The sequence below is a fragment of the Schistocerca cancellata genome, chromosome 4 (genome assembly GCF_023864275.1).
Source record: "Schistocerca cancellata isolate TAMUIC-IGC-003103 chromosome 4, iqSchCanc2.1, whole genome shotgun sequence".
Taxonomy (NCBI): Eukaryota; Metazoa; Arthropoda; class Insecta; order Orthoptera; family Acrididae; genus Schistocerca; species Schistocerca cancellata.
The window spans coordinates 726,711,008-726,731,062 of record NC_064629.1 but is presented as its reverse complement, the minus strand read 5'-3'; the positions used below and the strand labels follow the sequence as shown (position 1 = coordinate 726,731,062).

Genomic DNA, 20,055 nt, shown 5'->3' with positions numbered 1-20,055 from the left:
AGTGGTTTTAAATTGTTGATAGTTTTTGGTAATGTATTTCAAAAGTAATAATTTTTATTGTTGACTTGCACCTGTTTCACACTTAATGACTTATGTGCCAGCATGGCATACGCTCATGTAATACGCACCGTATGTGACACTCCTGTGTATTACTGGGCAGTACTTTTACATATTTGACTCTATTTAGTAAAGATTTAAAAAAGTTCTTCTATTGTTTTAATGCTAATGTCGCTGTTCACAATTAATGAGTTTTACGTGCCAGCATATCATACAACTTCGTATTACGCGCCGTATGTGGAGCTGCTGTGTACTACTGGACAGTGATTTTAAGTGTTTTGACTGTTTTTGGTCAAGATTTTAAAAAGTATTAATTTTATTGTGGACTTGTACGGTTTGTGTAGGAATTGTTGTATTCTTCATGGTTTGTGAAATTAAAAATGTTTCCTATATACTGATAGGGTGCCTACTTCCCGAGGTTTCCTTACGACAGAGGAAGGAGTAAACTGCCCATTATCTGTATGCACTTTACACATTTTTTGACATCTTCGGAAATGCCACTTTCGACTGTATGTAAGTTTAAAACGGTATGTTCTGTATCTTCGGTATATGCTTAAGAATTTGGTAATAACTGTATCATACATGAGTGTAAATTTGGTTTTCTACCCTGTAGGTTGATTTGAAAATGGGTCTCAGTCCGAAACTAGTCATCGAATGAAAAATAAAATATTTGCAACTTGGTCAGGTTTTTCGTTGTATTGGAAAAAAAAAAAATAGTTTCAGCGCTAAAAGCGAATTGTAACGTCTCGGTTTTGATCGCGAGCTGACGCTATACCAACCGATCATCATCATCAGTCCTGGTTGGAACTCATTTACAGGTTATGGGTGACAGAAGCAGATTCCATAAGAAAGAAGAAAGGTAGGAAGGAAAAAAGGAACAAATAAGTCATTATGATGATAAAAATGATGCAACAAAAGCTTAAAATTATATTGCAAAATAATTATAATAATAAGTCATTTTGGCAAAAATTAAAAAAAAAATTCCTTGTAGCATTCGAACACGCGTCCGTAAGTCCCGCTATTTGTGACGTTAACGCCGCGCTACTGAGGACATCCATAATTATGTATGTATAGAACCACTTGCAACGCTCATTTTCGGACTTCGAACGTTCGGATTTACATATGTCGTACGAAGTTTACTTACTGTAGGCCACTCTCTGTGATAACTAATATGAGAAGTCGAATCGCGTTTTGTGCGAAAGGATCCCGTAGACTTTGGCCAGTGGTGTGAACGAAATATGCGTACCGTATTTCATTATCATTTTGTGTGTGTGTGTGTGTGAGAGAGAGAGAGAGAGAGAGATAGAGAGTGAGTGAGGGAGACGAAATAAGGCCGGATCCAGGATTCAGGATCCACACACAGCAAGAAAAAAAAGCCAGGCAAGGAGTTGGCAGTCAACTGAACATTTGTGGCAGTTTGGCAACGGCGAACAGTTCAGGCGTGACGTTGAGCGTTCTGATTCGAGGAAGACACCTCCAACACGTGCAGTTCAACTCTCAAGTAATTTAATCACTTTTTTATAGGCAAGTAACACACAATTTTAAATTTCACACGGGGTGAATCAAACAGCGCCTTGTCGTAAAGGCGAATAGAATCAATATATGCTTTCACTGTCTGCCACCAAGAAGCGCCACGAGCTGCAGACCCGAGGCTAGCCGAGCGCAACCGATCGGCACGCCCGAACGGCACCAAGATTTGCTTCCCCCAGCCACAAGTGTCCGACGACAGTCATGAATGTCTGAGAGACCAAGACAGGTACGATCAGTGACTAATTAGTAAAGTAAGGCTGGGTTTGCTTGTTGATTTGTGTTTTTATTTATACTGAGTTGGTTCTGTGAGTTTTCGTGTTTGTTTGTGTGCCTTTAGAATAGAAAGCAAATCAAAGTTTTTATGATAATAACATTGCGCGTTTTGGGCTTGGTTTCGTTTTGGTGAAATAATAGCTCTCTTAGCTAATTTTAAAGTTACTGTGCCATTTAATTATAAATCAGTAGAACAGATAAGGGAAAAAAAATGTGGCACCCCCAGAAAAGGTTTTATTTTTCTGCTCAGGCAACCCGTTTTTTTTTTTTTTTTATTTTCAGATTAAAACTTTAAGTGTATGTACTATAATTTTTTATTTGCACGATAATTTTACGGTCCTGAACACGCAGTTCCACCTCTTCAAGCACGCAACACTGCTAATAAATAATAGTTCAAAGGAAAAGGTAGGTTTTTAAGGTGTTTGCGGAAAAGTTGCCGAAATGGTATAATTTTGGGGATTTTTTTTGTCTACTATGGAGGAATTGAGAAACCTCAATATGGAAACGCTGCCGTCAGCTGTATGAGCAGTGAGGAGCAAGCAGCCAGGCTCTACTTGGAAATTTTTTTCTTGCGCTACCAACCTGTCAGATTCGGGCAGAGCAATCTAAATAGTTCTGTTGTATTAACGGTTAGTCTCCACGTGACCCGTATTTGCGTTTCGTTATTTTGCTCTCTTCGTGTACAGCTCTCATGTCACATAAAAACAAAACTGATTTCTATGAGTGGGAGCTATCATTTGAATTAAAATTCATTCACATACTCACAGAAAACAAAAATAGTGAGTTATTAGTTTATTTTCTGATTTGATTCTGTTTCCATATTAGTAGTAGCATTAATCGACATGCAAAACACTGAAGTTGTTTTTGTCGGTTTGTTAAATAAATTTGGCTTTTATTAATAAACTAAAATGAACTGTACTTTACCGCTGCGGGCTGTCAATTTATTTGAAACGGTGTTTCATTCCACACCATTGACTTTTGGCTAGTATGAATTATTCTGGTCATCCAGTTAACTGGATGGTTGTGTTGTCCTCATCATCATTTGGGAAGTGGTGAGATTAGAACTGAAAAGATTTGGAACTTGTGCGGGCACTGATGCCCTCGGTGTTGAGAGCCCCACAAACCATCATCATCATCATTTAACCACCTTTTTAGCAGTATGTTATAGGAGATAACAAAATCACATAACTTCCAATCTAGCAAACTACTACTGAACATTGGCAACTAGTTCCAATAACAACACTAAGTAAGAGCAAAGCAGTAAAATACACTCGAAAAGTTACCAGAAAATTTATGTACCACCCTATCAGGACATCCAGCTCAGTTTAACATTACAGGACCAGAGCCAGAATATACATAATCTCATTGGATGGTCTAGAGCAGAAAAACTGGCTGCAAGCCACTTGCAATTACAAAATAATTCTGTGATTTCTTGGAATACTAGCGCACAGAGTACTGTCACACTTATACAACAAACAGAGATGTGAAATTTTAGCTGACTCAAAGAACACACACTTCAGTATGTGCACCTAATTAACAGTTGCAATGTGAAAAATCGACGAAACACAGTAACCCAAAACCTTTCTTTCACAAGTGTTACACTTGGTAGCAAAATATACCAACTCTTCCAAAACAGCTTCTTTCACAGTTTCAACCTCTAGGGAAGAAATATGCAAGCAGCCACTTCAACAGAGCGTGAGTTCAGATTTACACCACCAGTTAAAGCCTTCAAATGCCCACAAGGACATATTCAAAATCCAGTGACTGCAGAAAAGGCACAGTATAACGGTCACAGCAGGCAACCCAGCCTCCCAAAGTTCAAAGATCCATCTCACCAGAGAAATAGCCACCCAAGTTTGCTACCGAACATCTCATACCTCACAGGAAATCTGCATGTTGCATCTAATTAAAACAAGGCATCTAATCCAGCCCGCAGTGCTTGTTCACTCCCGACATCCCAAGTCTCTCGTGACTGCCACACAAAGAGCCACTGCCAGCACAATAGTTTTCTGGGCCACTTCATGGCCCACTCATCAGCCTCCTGCTCTGTCCAACTACTACCTTTTGTCCAGCATGCCGCTCAAGAGCCATTCCCTCACCACGGAGTGTGCTCCTTCCAACAACCCACCAACAGTGTTGCCGAAATCAATTGCTGCCACGGCAAAATCGATTGGTATGCATCAGCAATGGGGATTCAAAATCATGTCAGAGTTAGGGCTATGTATAAGATTTCCCAAGTGCACTCTCATAATGCATTTCCTATTCCATTAGGCAGAATAGACATCCCAAAAGATCAGTACTAAGTGTGTTGGGTTGGGCAGTCATTCAGTAATGATTCTTAGGTCATATTTTGATACAGGTGAGTGGTTTATTGCTTAATTCTATTGTATCTTGTTCTGTGATTTTATATTTTAACAATATAGGAAAATTTTTTAAGTTCTCAGGTATTCAGCCAGGTATTGTTATCTAAAAGAAGTGGTATTCCGGTGAGCAGACTTCTTGCCATCTTCAGGCATTCCAGATGACTGGATAATACCTGCTGGGTGCTGCTTTCATGCCACCCCCGCCCCCCTTTCCTGCCACCTCCAGCCAGCACCTCTGTTTGCAGACTGGGTGTAGTGGTAGGGGAAGCACGACATCGGGGTGTCAATCCAGGGCCTTCAGGAGTTCTGTGTTTGGGACTGGACCCAGTGCTGATGAAGGCCTTGGATCGACACCTGACACCGTGCTTCCCCATTCTCGAAACAGGTATGTGCCCAGAGACCTGGAGGCGGTGGCAGGGGAGGAGAGAGGACATAATGGTGACACCCAGCAAGTATCAGCCAGACATTAGCAATGCCTGAATATGGCAAGATGATGACATCCATCTGAGCACTTGAGAACTATTCAAAATTCTATATGAAGATGATGCCTGTTCTTTAAGGCTTGTCCGAAAGAACAGATACCATTGGTGATCTTGGAGCTCTTGAAGAATGAAATTACAATGAAATCCAGACCTTTAGCTGCTTACAGGCGTTGATAAATACCAACAGGGACTGTTGAAAATGTGTGCTCCGACCGGACTCGAACTCAGGATCTCCTGCTTACGTGGCATACGCTCTATCCGACTGAACCACCAAGGACCCAGAGGACAGTGCAACTGCAGGGACTTATCTCTGGCACGCTGCCCGTGAGATGCACACTTCCAACTTTCTGTCCACACATTACATTTGTAGTGCTCCTGCCCACTATACTCATTACTCGCAGCAGTCAATCCACCGATTCCCGTAAGAGTTCGGGCAATGTGAGTGCATCTGCACTTAAGATCATTGGTTGGTAAGCCTTATCTATATGAAGATAATCTGTTCTTTCGGACATGTTTCAAAGAACAGATACCATCTTCATATAGATAAGGCTTACCGGCCAATGATCTTCTTCAGTGGGGATGCACTCACATTGCCCGAACTCTTATGGGAATTGCTGGACTGACTGCCGCAAGTAATGAGTATAGTGGGCAGGGGCACTACAAGTGTAATGTGTGGACAGAAAGTTGGAAGTGTAGATCTCATGCGGAGCATGCCAGAGATAAGTCCCTGCAGTCAGAAAGAGCATCTGCCATGTAAGCAGGAGATTCCGGTTGGGGTATACGCTTTCAACTATCCCCATTGATATTTATCAATGCCTGTAAGTAGCTTAAGGTCTGCATTTCATTGTAATTTCATTCAAAATTCTTGTTCAACATGTATGACTTAAAGAGAGAAAATTCTGCAATCTCATGATGTGCTGTTCTGCACCTCCACACATTCTGTGATTTCTGTGGAAATATATTTCCTGATGGTATGATACTTGTTTAGACATTTAGTAAAGCTCCTTGACATAGCTTGCTTGGATGTTGCCCTACATAGGGAGTTCATGCTGACTATTGATACTGAATAAACAATGGAAATCCAGGATGGAATGTAACAGTATTGTGTGTGTGTGTGTGTGTGTGTGTGTGTGTGTGTGTGTGTGTGTGTGTAGTCTAATTTTGAAGGAGGCCTTGTTGGCTGAAAGCTTACTTTTCAACAGTCTGTTGTGCCTATCTGCAACTCAGCATCTCCGCTATATGGTGAGTAGTAACTATCCTTGTCGTTATACTAATGAGTTATGAGTTGTAAGTTGTGCAACTTTTAGCAGATGATTTTGAATAATTATTATGCAATTGCAGGCATTATAGCAAAAAAGGAATATTGTTGTCATTCATATGAAGCTATCACGGTGGATTCGCTTTTATTTTTATGTACATAATTAGCATTTTGCAATTACATTATAAATTCAGAATGATAGATTCTTAAAATTACTACATTTCTGTGTGAGGTACAAATTCAGTAGGCATGGGATAACATTTGTGCATAATTCTGGGAGGAGATGTTGCCAGGTTTTCCTCTTTACCTTGTTTCGAAGTCATTTTTTTTTTCATTTTGTTCTCCTTTGTTCTTTCTGGTAGAAGCTTTTCAGGTTCCTTCTTCATAGTTTTATTGTATTGTTGTTTTTGTTACAGTAAGTTATTCAGTAACTTGTGGCTGGCAGTAAATATTTGTTTCCACATCGATGGGTACTACAAGCTTGCATATGTTACTTGCTTATACATTAAACTTATTGTGCACCAGGTTTAACATTACAAGTGAGTGAAGGACACCAGAGTATATTTTCTTTTCAGATAAGAAGACAACTTGTGGGAAGCACTGCAATTTTTTCTTCAAATTCTTGCAGCTTCAAAGTATTATTACTTCTCGTCCATACCTCATGGCATACAACATGCATTGTGATAAGACGTTACCTGCTTTAGATTTACATCGAACCACTTGTGATATTTACACTGGCCTTGTTATTCAGTACACAGAATAACACCTAAAAGTGTGCTTACAGTGTGACAAATAGCCAGTTCACAAGCAGTTCACTAAAGCCATGTTCTTCCACTCCACCAGAGAGAGTTGTATGTGAGGTTAACTGTGAAAGAAATGAGACTGATGATAAAAATTTGTAGATAAAAGTCTATAATTACCAAATACATTCAATTAGTGATGGTTGCATTTGAAACAGGACACACTTGAGTTGACATACACATTTAGTCTGCATAACTGTAATGGACTGCTTGTCTGCTGCCAATGAGTTCATCAATTTTGATCAAACAAGTAACAGCATAGGGACACAAATCAAGGCAGAAAAGTCGGATATACCATGAAAACTAGTTCCTTACTAATTCAAGGAGCCATACTTCTTTTGCGATGCACCTGAATATGTTCAGGGCAAGCTTTATAATTCACATGTACTGTCTGGCACTTATTGAGATTCGCATCTGGGACTATCAGATACACATTTTTCCAAATTACTGAAGCAATTAATCACGTAACACTTATAAAGATTCGTAGTGATATTTTATTCTTGAAGACACCATTGCATTAAGGCAGGAACTTGATTACTATAGAAAGAATATCAACATGCCGCTGATGTTAATGAAGCAAAAAATATTTGCTATTGGTTGAACATTACTTTTCTGTTAAACTGAGGTCAAAATACCACCTTCACAATTCATTTCAGGTAGTAATTTCCTTGAAAGGCTAATAGTAATAAGATATCAAATGCAGAGTATACTGAAGTACATCTCTTGGCACATTCACTGTTACCATGTTGGTAGCAAATAGTTGATAAATTTCCAGGCATACTTTTACAATTAACTGCTTTGCATGTTGTCAATCATTTTAGCTATCATTTGGCTGATCAACTTCAGATTTGAGGCAAAAAGTATAGAATGTTGATGAATCTGGTGTCACAGATGAAACAATCAAAATTCAAAGTAATGAAAGGAAAATCATGAAATGATTTTGGGAACATAAAATAAGGACTCATTTTACTGTGATTACTGCTCGTAATGGAGTAGCTCTGGATTTTGGGTTGCAAACACAGAAATGTTCTGTATGTGCAGGATGCAGGAACTGGTTTTGACAATTCAGGCATGGCATACAATCTCTGCAGACTAAATTCATTTGAAACATTGTTTATTTAGAAGATGAAGGTTTTGAGCTTCAGGCATAATAAGGAATTATGTTTTCTTATTTTTCTCTAGCACACTTGGGTTGTAATAGTGTATCCTTCTCACCTTTGAAATCTAGGTGGCTGTGACAAACTGATCTATAGTGTAGCCAAAGATCTAATTGGAAGGTAACAAACAGTTTGCGAGTTGGTGAAATCAACGACTGTGAATTCAAAGTAAAAGTTGTGGTAACAGACTTAGCTGTAGCAAAGCCCAAGGTCTAAGTTTGTTTCATATTTAACATACTGTTTTGAGCAACTAAAACAAAGGTAATTTCAGGAAAGTGATATGAAGTAATGGACAAATCTCTGATTATTTAGATGTCTATTGTGTGTATACATTGTTCACCTCTGTGGTAAATGCAAGGGGATTTTTTTGAAGCACTGCATAATTATTACCCCCACTAGTTACTGACTGAAACTATTTGAAATTCATTATATACAACATGATTTATCTTTGTACAGTTGTTGGTTGTGAGGTAAAAGTATGGTTAGTGAATTAGCAAAATTTCCAGGTTATTAATTTAATGTTCATTAGGCATGCATTATCTCCTTCATCTACAGCATTGGTATGTGTGTATCATTCTACATCTACATCTACATTTATACTCCGCAAGCCACCCAACGGTGTGTGCTGGAGGGCACTTTACGTGCCACTGTCATTACCTCCCTTGTCTGTTCCAGTCGCGTATGGTTCGCAGGAAGAACGACTGTCTGAAAGCCTCCATGCGCACTTGAATCTCTCTAATTTTACATTCGTGATCTCCTCGGGAGGTATAAGTAGGAGGAAGCAATATATTCGATACCTCATCCAGAAACGCACCCTCTCAAAACCTGGACAGCAAGCTACACTGCGATGCAGAGAGCCTCTCTTGCAGAGTCTGTCACTTGAGTTTGCTAAACATCTCCATAACGCTATCACGCTTACCAAATAACCCTGTGATGAAATGCGCCACTCTTCTTTGGATTTTCTCTATCTCCTCTGTCAACCCGATCTGGTACGGACCCCACACTGATGTGCAATACTCAAGTATAGGTCGAACAAGTGTTTTGTAAGCCACCTCCTTTGTTGATGGACTACATTTTCTAAGGCCTCTCCCAATGAATCTCAACCTGGTACCCGCCTTACCAACAATTAATTTTACATGATCATTCCACTTCAAATCGTATCGCACGCATACTCCCAGATATTTTACAGAAGTAACTGCTACCAGTGTTTGTTCCACTATCATATAATCATACAATAAAGGATCCTTCTTTCTATGTATTCACAATACATTACATTTGTCTATGTTAAGGGTCAGTTGCCACTCCCTGCACCAAGTGCCTATCCGCTGCAGATCTTCCTGCATTTCGCTACAATTTTCTAATGCTGCAACTTCTCTGTATATCACAGCATCATCCGCGAAAAGCCGCATGGAACTTCTGACACTATCTACTAGGTCATTTATATATGTTGTGAAAGGCAATGGTCCCATAACACTTCCCTGTGGCACGCTAGAGGTTACTTTAACGTCTGTAGACGTCTCTCCATTGATATAACATGCTATGTTCTGTTTGTTAAAAACTCTTCAATCCAGCCACACAGCTGGTCTGATATTCCGTTTATCAGGCGACAGTGTGGAACTGTATCGAATGCCTTCCAGAAGTGAAGTGAAGGAAAATAGCATCTACCTGGGAGCCTGTATCTAAGATTTTCTGGGTCTCATGAAAGAATGAAGCGAGTTGGGTCTCACATGATCGCTGTTTCCGGAATCCATGTTGATTCCTACAGAGTAGATTCTGGGTTTCCAAAAATGACATGATACACGAGCAAAAAACATGTTCTAAAATTCTAAAATAGATCGACGTCAGAGATATAGGTCTATAGTTTTGCGCATCTGCTCGACGACCCTTCTTGAAGACTGGGACTACCTGTGCTCTTTTCCAATCATTTGGAACCTTCCGTTCCTCTAGAGACTTGTAGTACACGGCTGTTAGAAGGGGGGCAAGTTCTTTCGCGTATTCTGTGTAGAATCAAATTGGTATCCCGTCAGGTCCAGTGGACTTTCCTCTGTTGAGTGATTCCAGTTGCTTTTCTATTCCTTGGACACTTATTTCGATGTCAGCCATTTTTTCATTGTGACAAACTTGAATCAGAAAAGAATTTGTCTTGGACATTAATCTATCATTTCAGGTACCTGAACTATGCTTGGCTGTAGTTAATTTTATAACCTATTCATGTTAGCAAATAGCTCCTACACTGTTCACCATATCCTTCTTCTCTTTTACAGGGCTAGCATCTCGAAAAATGGAAGAGGAGGAAGGTGAAGGAACTTACATAGCCCAAATCTGGCGTGATTTAGAAAAGGGCATTGAACAAGTTTATAGACGTGAAGCGATGCCTAGACTTCGCTATATGGAATTGTACAAGTATCCTTTTTCAAACTGTTAAATGCGCTATATTGTATGCACCTTAGCGTTGGACATTGTCATTCTACAAATAAAAATATCAAAAAGTTATTCTTTTTCTGTATATTTAAAGTCTTAATTATTTTAGCTTGCTGCAAGGTACCATACACAGCTGATTTCATATTTAATAGCTATAGAAATTGGTGCACTATGGAAAAACATTTATTGCAAATTCATTTTGCTAAATAAAAGCAAATGTGAACAATTAAGAGAGTATGGAGTAGGTGAAGTATATAATGTTGTCACGTACTCTGATTGTGTTGAAGCCTCAGATTAATTGTTGGTTTAAAAAAATTAAAGCAGCCATTGACCCAAAAATTGGTCTGTCTGGCCTTCCTCATTGGGTTTGGAGTTGGGGCGGAATCCTCTGCCATTGTTGCAGTCTTGTTTTGTGCCCTGGCACTGGGAGGGCCCAATGAGCTGGTTTGTGATGTCTTCAAGGTCTTTGAAATTTGCAGGTGCAATGGTGACATCCAAGGTACGAGGGTTCATGTTAGAAGCTGCCGCATGGATGTGGCAACCCCAGTGTTTTAGGTGCTGGTGTGGAATGATGTTACCCTTGTCAGTAGGATTGGTTGTGGTGGCTCCTGAACATGATATTCTTGGTGGCTATTGTCTACACAGGACCACCATGTGTTGCCCACATCAGGTGGGCATCCATCCCAAGCACCTGCTAAAAGACCTCGTCGAGATCAGGACACCTGTGTACAAATCGTTACCAGAAATAAATCATTTGTGGCAGTCTTCTAATTAGAAAGACATAAGTGTCTTAATAATCACTACTAATGTCATGTTTGAGTGCATATTCAACAAGTGGAAAATAAAAAAGTGTAACTATTATCAACCTCATCATGGGCTTGCAGAATGTACTAAGCAAAATAAATTTGTGTTCACTCCCCAGTGACTAAATGGTGTCAGCCAGAGGTTGAAGGAAACACATGCTATGGATATTTCTTGCATCCACACGTATACTCTGCAAAGAACCTTTTTCCTCCTTTCCTGCTCAGATCACAAATTGTGCATAGGAAAAATGGTTGTTGGTAAAGCTCCATATGACAATTTCTCTAATTTTCTCATCATGATTATTTTGAGACATATGTGGGCTAAAGTAATATGTTGCCTGACTTCTTGAAAATTCAACAGTAAACCTCTCCATGATACACAACACCTTTGTTGTAACATCCACCACTGAAGTTTATTGATCATCTCCATAACACCCTCCCGCAGAGTTAAACAATCCCATGACCAAATGCACCACTATTCATTGGACCTTTTCTCTCTCTCTCTCTCTCTCTCTCTCTCTCTCTCTCTTTCTTTCTTTCTCTCTCTCTCTTTTCTATTAAACCTATTTGGTAAGGGTCCCAGGCTGATGAACAGTATTAGAAAATCAGTCGAGCTAATGTTTTGTAAGCCAGTTCTTTTGTTGATGAATTACATGTCATTAAGATTCTTATGATCATACTCAGTCTGACACCTGCTTTTCTGGTGAGTTGTTTTAAGTAATCATTTTAATTCAGGGTACTCCAGATGGTTGCTTCTAGGTATTTTACACTAATTACTGTTTCCAGTGATTTGTCACCAATACTGTAATTGAACAGTTGTAAATCTCCTCACTTATTTATGTGCACTAACTTACGTTTATTTACAGTCAAGGCCAGCTTCACCAATCACAGATCCTCTTCAGGTTTTCCTGCATTTTGCTATAGTATTCTGGTTTTGCAACCTTCTGACAAACAACAGCACTGTCGAAGAATAGCTATGGGACCACCAATGTTATCCATTAGATAATTAATACACACTGCCTGGCAAAAAGTGTCAAGCACCCAGAAGGGGAGGAGAAAACTAAACGAAATTTCACAGTTTGAGAGGGCATGTGAAGTTATTTCAGTGATTACAAGGTAGTCTAAATTACAAAGAACTTGGCAATATGAGCCCAATTATCAATATGATATTGCACCTCCTCTGTTATGGATGCATGTATTGATTCAGTTGGGAAGGATGTCATAAAGGGATCATATCTTCTTCTGAGTCAAGGTAGTCCACAACAGTTGTAACTGATCCTTTATTTACTGGATTTTGGCACTGGGACAGAGTTGACATCTGAGGGTGGCAGACCTGGAGATGTTGCTGGCCATGGGAGTACCTCAAAATCATGCATACAGTTCATGAAGACACATGCCATGTGTGGACAAGTATTGTTGAAGAATGGCACCACGGTACTGTCCCATGATAGATAACACATGAGGAAGCATGATGTCTGTGGTGTGTCAGTGTGCCTCCAGAGTTCCCTCAATCCCTACCAGCTGTGACCTGAAGACACACAAGATAGCTCCTCACTTGATTGTCAGGAGTTAAACTGTTGGGCCTGTCGGAAACAGTGGAAAAATGGGACCTCTCCCCAAGCCACCACAACAGTCACCGTTGATGTTCATCTAGGGTACTGCATAACCAGAATTAATCGTTGCACGTATCATGATGCCATTCATCAGCAGTCCATGATTCCTGGCTACAGCACCAGTCTGCATGCAGGTGTTTGTGTTGTGCTAATGACAGCTCGCACATAGGACAGTAATTCCCTAGTTCAGATGCAGCTAGTCTCTGACCAATGGTGCAGGATGACAGAATGTTGCAGGGAGTCCATTACTTGTTCCTATATGGCAGGTGCAGCTGTGACGGGCTCACTGAGTGCTTGGTGCACAAAATGGAAATCCTATCTTGTGGTGGTCAGACATGGTCAACTGGAACCTTGGTGATGAATATGCCTGCTCTAACATCCCCATTCAATTCAACATCGGGCCGCTGTCACATCTGAATGCCCTACAAATTTGCATATTGCATGAGTGGATCAGCAGGCCAATGAAAACCTGCAATGAGGCCGCATCCAAACTCCGTCAGGTGTTGGTAGTGCTGTCTCACGTGGGTATGTGGCATCTCTATCCTTCAGTGATCACTCATTGTCTCATGTTCTCCACACTCCTTATATACCCTGCCAGGCATGGTAACAACACTAAACATGAACAACATGAATGCAGTATTGTGGCTACTCTACGTGTCACAGAGAATTAAAACTCAAATTATTTACGTACTTGCTGAAGGTGTGTGTGTGTGTTCGAAGTTATGTTAACATCTGACAGTTTTCCAGGTGCTTCAGTTTTGTTGACAGGCTATATAAATTGTAAATAGTAGTGGTCCTATAACACTCCCTTGAGATAATCCCAAAAAAGGCTTGTAGCCAATCACAAATCTGGTCCAGTACTCAGTAAACTGATATTTGGTTCACTATGTGATGGTGAAACACAATCAAGTGCTATGATAATTAAATTGGCACCCTAGCTGCAAACAGGCGTTGACATACATCATTGGGGACATGTTGAAAATCTGTGCCTCAACCAGGACTCAAACCCGGGATCTGTTGCTTACATGGCAGACGCTCTACCCATCTGAGCCACCGAGGTCACAGAGGATAGCTCTCCTGCTGGGACTTATTCCTTGCACGCTCCCCGTGAGACCAACATTCCCAACATGTCCACACCACTATATTTGTAGTGCACCTAATAGATGTTTGCCCATCACACTCATTACTCATGGCAGTATGAATGTAGTGGTGTGGACATGTTGGGGATGTGGGTCATATGGAGAGTGAGCAAGGGATAAGTCCCTGTAGGCACCTCTGTGCCCTCGGTGACTCAGATGGGTAGAGCATCTGCCATGTAAGCAGGAGATCCTGGGTTAGAGTCCCGGTCGGGGCACACATTTTCAACATGTCCCCAATGATGTATGTCAACACCTGTTTGCAGCTGGGGTGCCGATTTAATTATCATTTCATTCTAGAGAAGCTGCACAGTCATAAATGGTATCTGTTCTTTCGGGAGCAGATACTACCTTCATAATAGACAATCAAATGCCTTCCAGAACTAAAGGACAATGGCATCAAACTGAGTGCCTTTGTCTATGGTGCTTAATATCTCACAAACAGAGTGAGCTGAGTTGTACAAGACCTGTTTGTAGAATCCATGTTGATTTCTTTATACAGGAGATTTTCATTCTCCAAGAACATCATAATGCATTACAGGTTCACATCAATGTTAGAGGCCTATAAATAAATGCACATGACAGCCTTCAGCGGAAATGAGAATTACTTGCACATTTTTCCAGTCACCCTTCATTGTTCCAGTGACATGCAGTAAATTACCAGTAGGTGACCAAGCTCTTTTGCATAACCTGTTTTAAACCTCACAGGTATCTCTACAGTTCCCCACTGTGTAGTGGAGTTCAAGAAATTTGCATCTGATATCATTATAGCATTGTCTGAGCTTCTGATTTAGACCTTGCACTCTGCTCCAAGCCAGAGACTGTGATTAGCCCTGGATATGCTTAGCCTACAGCCACCATGCAATGCTAGCTGCCTTCACTAATTCAGCCAGCTGCCAAAGGGATCTGAGGATAGCCTCAGGACCCAAGCAGAAGGCATCATTTGTGGTAACATGAACCACTAACCACAGCTGGTTGCATCAAGTGTGTTCAGTAGCCTTTGGCAGAACCGTCAGCCCCCCCCTGCGGGTCCGGGGATTAGAATAGGCCCGAGGTATTCCTGCCTGTCGTAAGAGGCGACTAAAAGGAGTCCATCCCCCTCACGGGGGTAGTTAGCGCCTGCGTCCGGAGACAGACGGTTCCACGACCTATAATTGTGGTCATTTTGGTTTTTCACTTCTCGTTTCTTCCTTCCTTTTGTTGGTTCCTTTCTTTGCTCTTCTCCACCTCACTGTCTTCCTTACTCTTTCCCTTGACTTCTCCTTGCCTTCTCATTGCCTTCTTCTCCTTGCCTTCTCATTGCCTTCTTCTCCTCGGCATTTGAGACAGTCTGTCCTCTTTCTCCCTCTCTCTCTTCTTTTTCCTCTTCTTCCTTCCTCCCTGTGCGTGCCTGAAGGCCGACCCACGCGTTCGCACGCGTAGCCGGTGACGGGGTAACGCGTAATTCCCCGCCCTGGGTAGACATGAAAGGCACGCGCGTACCCCCTGGTAAAGGCCAGGCCTGGGGAGGGGTGATTGCCTGAGCTGATACCTTCTGACCATGCCGATTGGTCCCTCCGTCTGTTTCTCGGGAGGTGTGACCTGAGGTGTAAACATTCACCTAAGGCGGGAGTGCCCTCTGAGAGGGTCCCCACAAGGAAGGAGCGCGCCATCGGAGACGCTGGCAATCATGGGGGATTCCTCCGCAATGGATTCCACTCCATCTCTCTCGACTTCTGCCCAAAAACGGAAACGTGACCAGCCACCAGTGACAAAAGTACTACCGCCTGCCCCACAGTTCCTCGTCGTTTCTCGATCTGAGGACGGAAAGGATTTTTCCTCTGTCAGCCCTTTCGTTATCCAGAAAGGCGTAGATGCCATAGCCGGATCTGTCAAATCTTGTACCAGGTTGCGTAACGGTACCTTATTACTAGAAACTGAGAGTGCCTTTCAGGCACAAAAACTGCTTCGGGCCACACTCCTGTACACGTTCCCTGTCCGGGTGGAGGCCCACCGAACTTTGAATTCGTCTCGTGGTGTAGTCTATACTAGCTCCCTCGACGGATTGACTGACGAGGAGATTCAATCTTTCCTCGCTGAGCAAGGCGTGACGGCTGTCCATAGGGTCATGAAAAAGGTCAACAATGACCTTGTACCGACCCGGACACTTTTCTTGACCTTCGATAGTGTTAAGCTGCCATCGCGCATCAAGGCGGGCTACGAGGTTATTTCTATTCGCCCCTATGTCCCGACACCTACGCGCTGCTACCAGTGTCAACGTTTCAATCACACTCGACAGTCTTGTTCCAATGCGGCTAAATGTGTCACTTGTGGCAGGGATGCCCATGAGGGTGACTGTCCACCTCCGTCTCCTCGTTGTGTGAACTGTCATGGTGACCATGCCGCACCCTCCCGCGACTGTCCTGTCTATAAGGAAGAACGCTGTATCCAAGAAATTCGGGTCAAAGAGAAAGTGTCCACCTTGGCTGCTCGCAAGCTATTGGCTAGTAGGAAGCCCGCGCTGCTCCCAGCGGGGAAATACAGTACTGTCCTCGCCTCTCCTCGGACTACCAGGGAGGTGGCAACCCAGACATGCGATCTGACCTTCAGCACCACGGTCGTCCGTTCGGCCAGTGCTAAGATCGCGCGGTCGACGTCTCCTCTTCCTCCCATCACCCCACAGACACCAGCCCCTTCATCAGCTTCTGCTAAGACGAAGACCCCGAAGTCAGATGCACGGGCCTTCAAGAAGGAACCATCCCGTGCAGACTTCCTACGTATCTCGACCTCCCAGCCTTCGACCGGTACTTCCACCAAACGTCCTTCCAAGAAGGCTCATAGGAAGCACAGTTCTCCTTCTCCGTCACGGTGCATTTCTTCTCCTGCACCACCCAGCGGTTGCCGCCCCAGGCCGTCATCCGTTTCGCCTGGCCGCACCGCTGGTAGCCGAACATCTGGCCATTCACCGGCGGAGGAAGCTCCCCCTCTCAGCCATCCTCCCAAGATGGCCGATGAACCTATAGACCCAATGGACGATGACTGTCCGCCTACTGATAGCGGCGGCAGTGCTCGCTCGAAGCCAGGCCCTCAGCGGCCTTCGAGGTGACCCCTTCTTTCATCTTCCTTTTCTTACGATGGCACTTATTCACTGGAATATTCACAGCATTCGCTCCAACTGAGAGGACTTGAAGTTGCTGCTCCGCTTGCACCGTCCGCTCGTCGTAGCCCTCCAGGAAACGAAGCTACGCCCATGCGATCAAATTGCCTTGGCACACTACACCTCTGTGCGTTTTGACCTACCCCCTGTGGTAGGTATCCCAGCTCATGGAGGGGTTATGTTGCTGGTCCAGGATGATATTTACTACGATCCCATCACGTTGCACACGAGCCTGCAGGCAGTTGCCATCCGCATTACTCTCCCCACTTTTACATTTTCCATTTGTACCGTTTACACTCCATTGTCATCGGCCGCTTTTTCGCAGAGGTTTCGAGCTCCGCTCATTACCACCCTGCCTTCCTCCCCCGCAAACAGGCAGAGGAGGCTAGGCCACCTAACTTCTGCTCCTCGAATTGTGAAAGTTATAATGCCCCATTCACCATGCGCGAACTCGAAAACGCTCTTGGCCGATCACGGTCCTCCGCTCCAGGGCCTGATTCTATTCATATTCAGATGCTGAAGAACCTTTCTCCTGCGGGTAAAGGTTTTCTTCTTCGTACATACAATAGCATCTGGATTGAGGGACTTGTTCCCGTATGCTGGCGCGAGTCTATTGTTGTCCCGATTCCTAAGCCAGGGAAGGACAAGCACTTGCCTTCCAGTTATCGACCTATCTTGCTTACCAGCTGTGTCTGTAAAGTGATGGAGCGAATGGTTAACTCTCAATTGGTTTGGCTGCTCGAGTCTCGACGCCTACTTACCAATGTACAATGTGGATTTCGTAGCCGCCGCTCTGCTGTTGACCATCTGGTTACCTTGTCGACCTTCATTATGAATAACTTCTTGCGGAAGCGCCCGACCGCGGCAGTGTTCTTTGATTTGGAGAAGGCTTACGACACCTGTTGGAGGGCGGGCATTCTCCGCACCATGCATACATGGGGCCTTCGCGGTCGCCTCCCTCTTTTTATTCGTTCCTTTTTAATGGATCGACAGTTCAGGGTACGTGTGGGTTCTGTCCTGTCCGACACCTTTCACCAGGAGAATGGGGTGCCACAGGGCTCAGTTTTGAGCGTTGCTCTCTTCGCCATCGCGATCAATCCAATAATGGATTGCCTCCCAGCTGATGTATCAGGCTCCCTTTTCGTGGACGATTTTACCATCTATTGCAGCGCGCAGTGTACACGTGTCCTGGAGCGCTGTCTTCAGCGTTCTCTTGACCGTCTTTACTCCTGGAGTGTCGCCAATGGCTTCCGTTTTTCTGCCGAGAAGACGGTCTGTATTAACTTCCGGCGCTACAAAGAGTTTCTCCCACCGTCCTTACGACTCGGTCCCGTTGCTCTCCCAATCGTGGAGACAACCAAATTTTTAGGCCTTACATTTGACAGGAAACTTAGCTGGTCTCCACATGTGTCATATTTGGCCGCCCGTTGTACCCGTTCTTTAAATGTCCTCCGTGTTCTCAGTGGTATGTCGTGGGGAGCGGATCGAACCGTCCTGCTTCGTCTATATCGGTCGATCGTCCGCTCCAAGCTGGATTATAGGAGCTTCGTATACTCCTCTGCACGGCCATCCATCTTACGCCGCCTCAACTCCATACAACATCGGGGTTTACGACTTGCGATCAGAGCATTTTATACTAGACCCGTAGAGAGTCTTCATGCTGACGCTGGCGAATTGCCACTCACCTACCGGCGCGATATGCTGCTTTGTCGGTATGCCTGTTGGCTACTGTCAATGCCGGACCATCCGTCTTATCGTTCCTTTTTTGACTACTCTCTCGACCGTCAATACGGATTGTATGTCTCTGCCCTGCTACCCCCTGGAGTTCGCTTTCGTTGCCTCCTTCAACACCTTAATTTTTCACTCCCTGCAACCTTTCGAGTGGGCGAGAGCCACACGCCACCTTGGCTCCAGGCTCAGGTCCGTGTTCACCTTACCTCAGCTCGCTCCCAAAAGAGGTTACCCCCGGTTCGGTCTACCACTCCCGTTTTTTGGAACTTCGTTCGAAGTTCATCAATATGACTTTCATATATACAGATGGCTCTAAGACCAATGACGGGGTCGGGTGTTCTTTTATTGTTGGGGCACAAAGTTTCAAATACCAGCTCCATGGCCATTGTTCGGTCTTCACAGCTGAGCTCTTTGCCCTCTTCCAGGCTGTTCTTTACATCTGCCGCCACCGACATTCTGCTTATGTCATCTGCTCCGATTCCCTGAGCGCCATCCAGAGCCTCAGTGATCCGTATCCGGTTCACCCTTTTGTGCACCGGATCCAACGTTCTCTTCGCCAGCTGGTGGACGTCGGTTCTCCGGTTAGCTTTATGTGGGTCCCTGGCCATGTCGGTATCCCTGGGAACGAAGCTGCAGATGCCGCGGCCAAGGCTGCGGTCCTCCAGCTTCGGACAGCTTCTTGTTGTGTCCCTTCGTCAGATTTTAGCAGGGTTATTTGTCGGCGCATTTTATCGCTGTGGCATGCCGATTGGGCTGCCCTTACAGCCAACAAGCTTCGGGCCTTGAAACCTCTTCCCATGGCTTGGACATCCTCCTCACGCCCTTCTCGGCGGGAGGAGGTAGTTTTGGCCCGGTTAAGGATTGGACACTGCCGGTTCAGCCATCGCCATCTGCTGACAGCTGCGCCGGCGCCGTTCTTGCCCATGTGGGCAATTGCTGACGGTCCGCCACATTTTAATGTCGTGTCCGGATTTTAACGCACTGCGTCTCGATCTTAACCTGCCATGTACTTTAGATGCCGTTTTAGCGGATGACCCACGAGCAGCTGCTCGTGTTCTTCGTTTTATCAATTTGACAAACCTCACTAAGGACATTTGATGATGCTGTTTTTTAATCTTATGCCTGTCAGTCTGTCTTTTATCGTGTTTTCTCTTTTAGTTGTTGTTTTAAACTTGTGCCTTGCGGTGCATTCTTAACGTCGTCAGGGCGCTAATGACCATTGAAGTTGTGCGCCCTAAAACCACAAAAAAAAAAAAAAAAAAAAAAAATATTCACATTCAGTCCAGACATGTGCG

At 43.6% G+C, this 20,055-nt stretch overlaps 1 protein-coding gene across 1 annotated transcript in view; it reads left to right on the top strand.

The window, feature by feature from the left end:
* Positions 1–1,728: 1,728 nt before the first annotated feature.
* Positions 1,729–20,055, top strand: part of LOC126183446 (cullin-1-like) — a 230,191-nt gene continuing 211,864 nt past the window's right edge. Inside the window, exons 1-2 of the mRNA XM_049925437.1 lie at positions 1,729–1,813; positions 10,185–10,323. Coding sequence (XP_049781394.1) covers positions 10,202–10,323 — 122 coding nt within the window. The 5' untranslated portion in view covers positions 1,729–1,813; positions 10,185–10,201. The remainder of the gene's footprint in view (positions 1,814–10,184; positions 10,324–20,055) is intronic.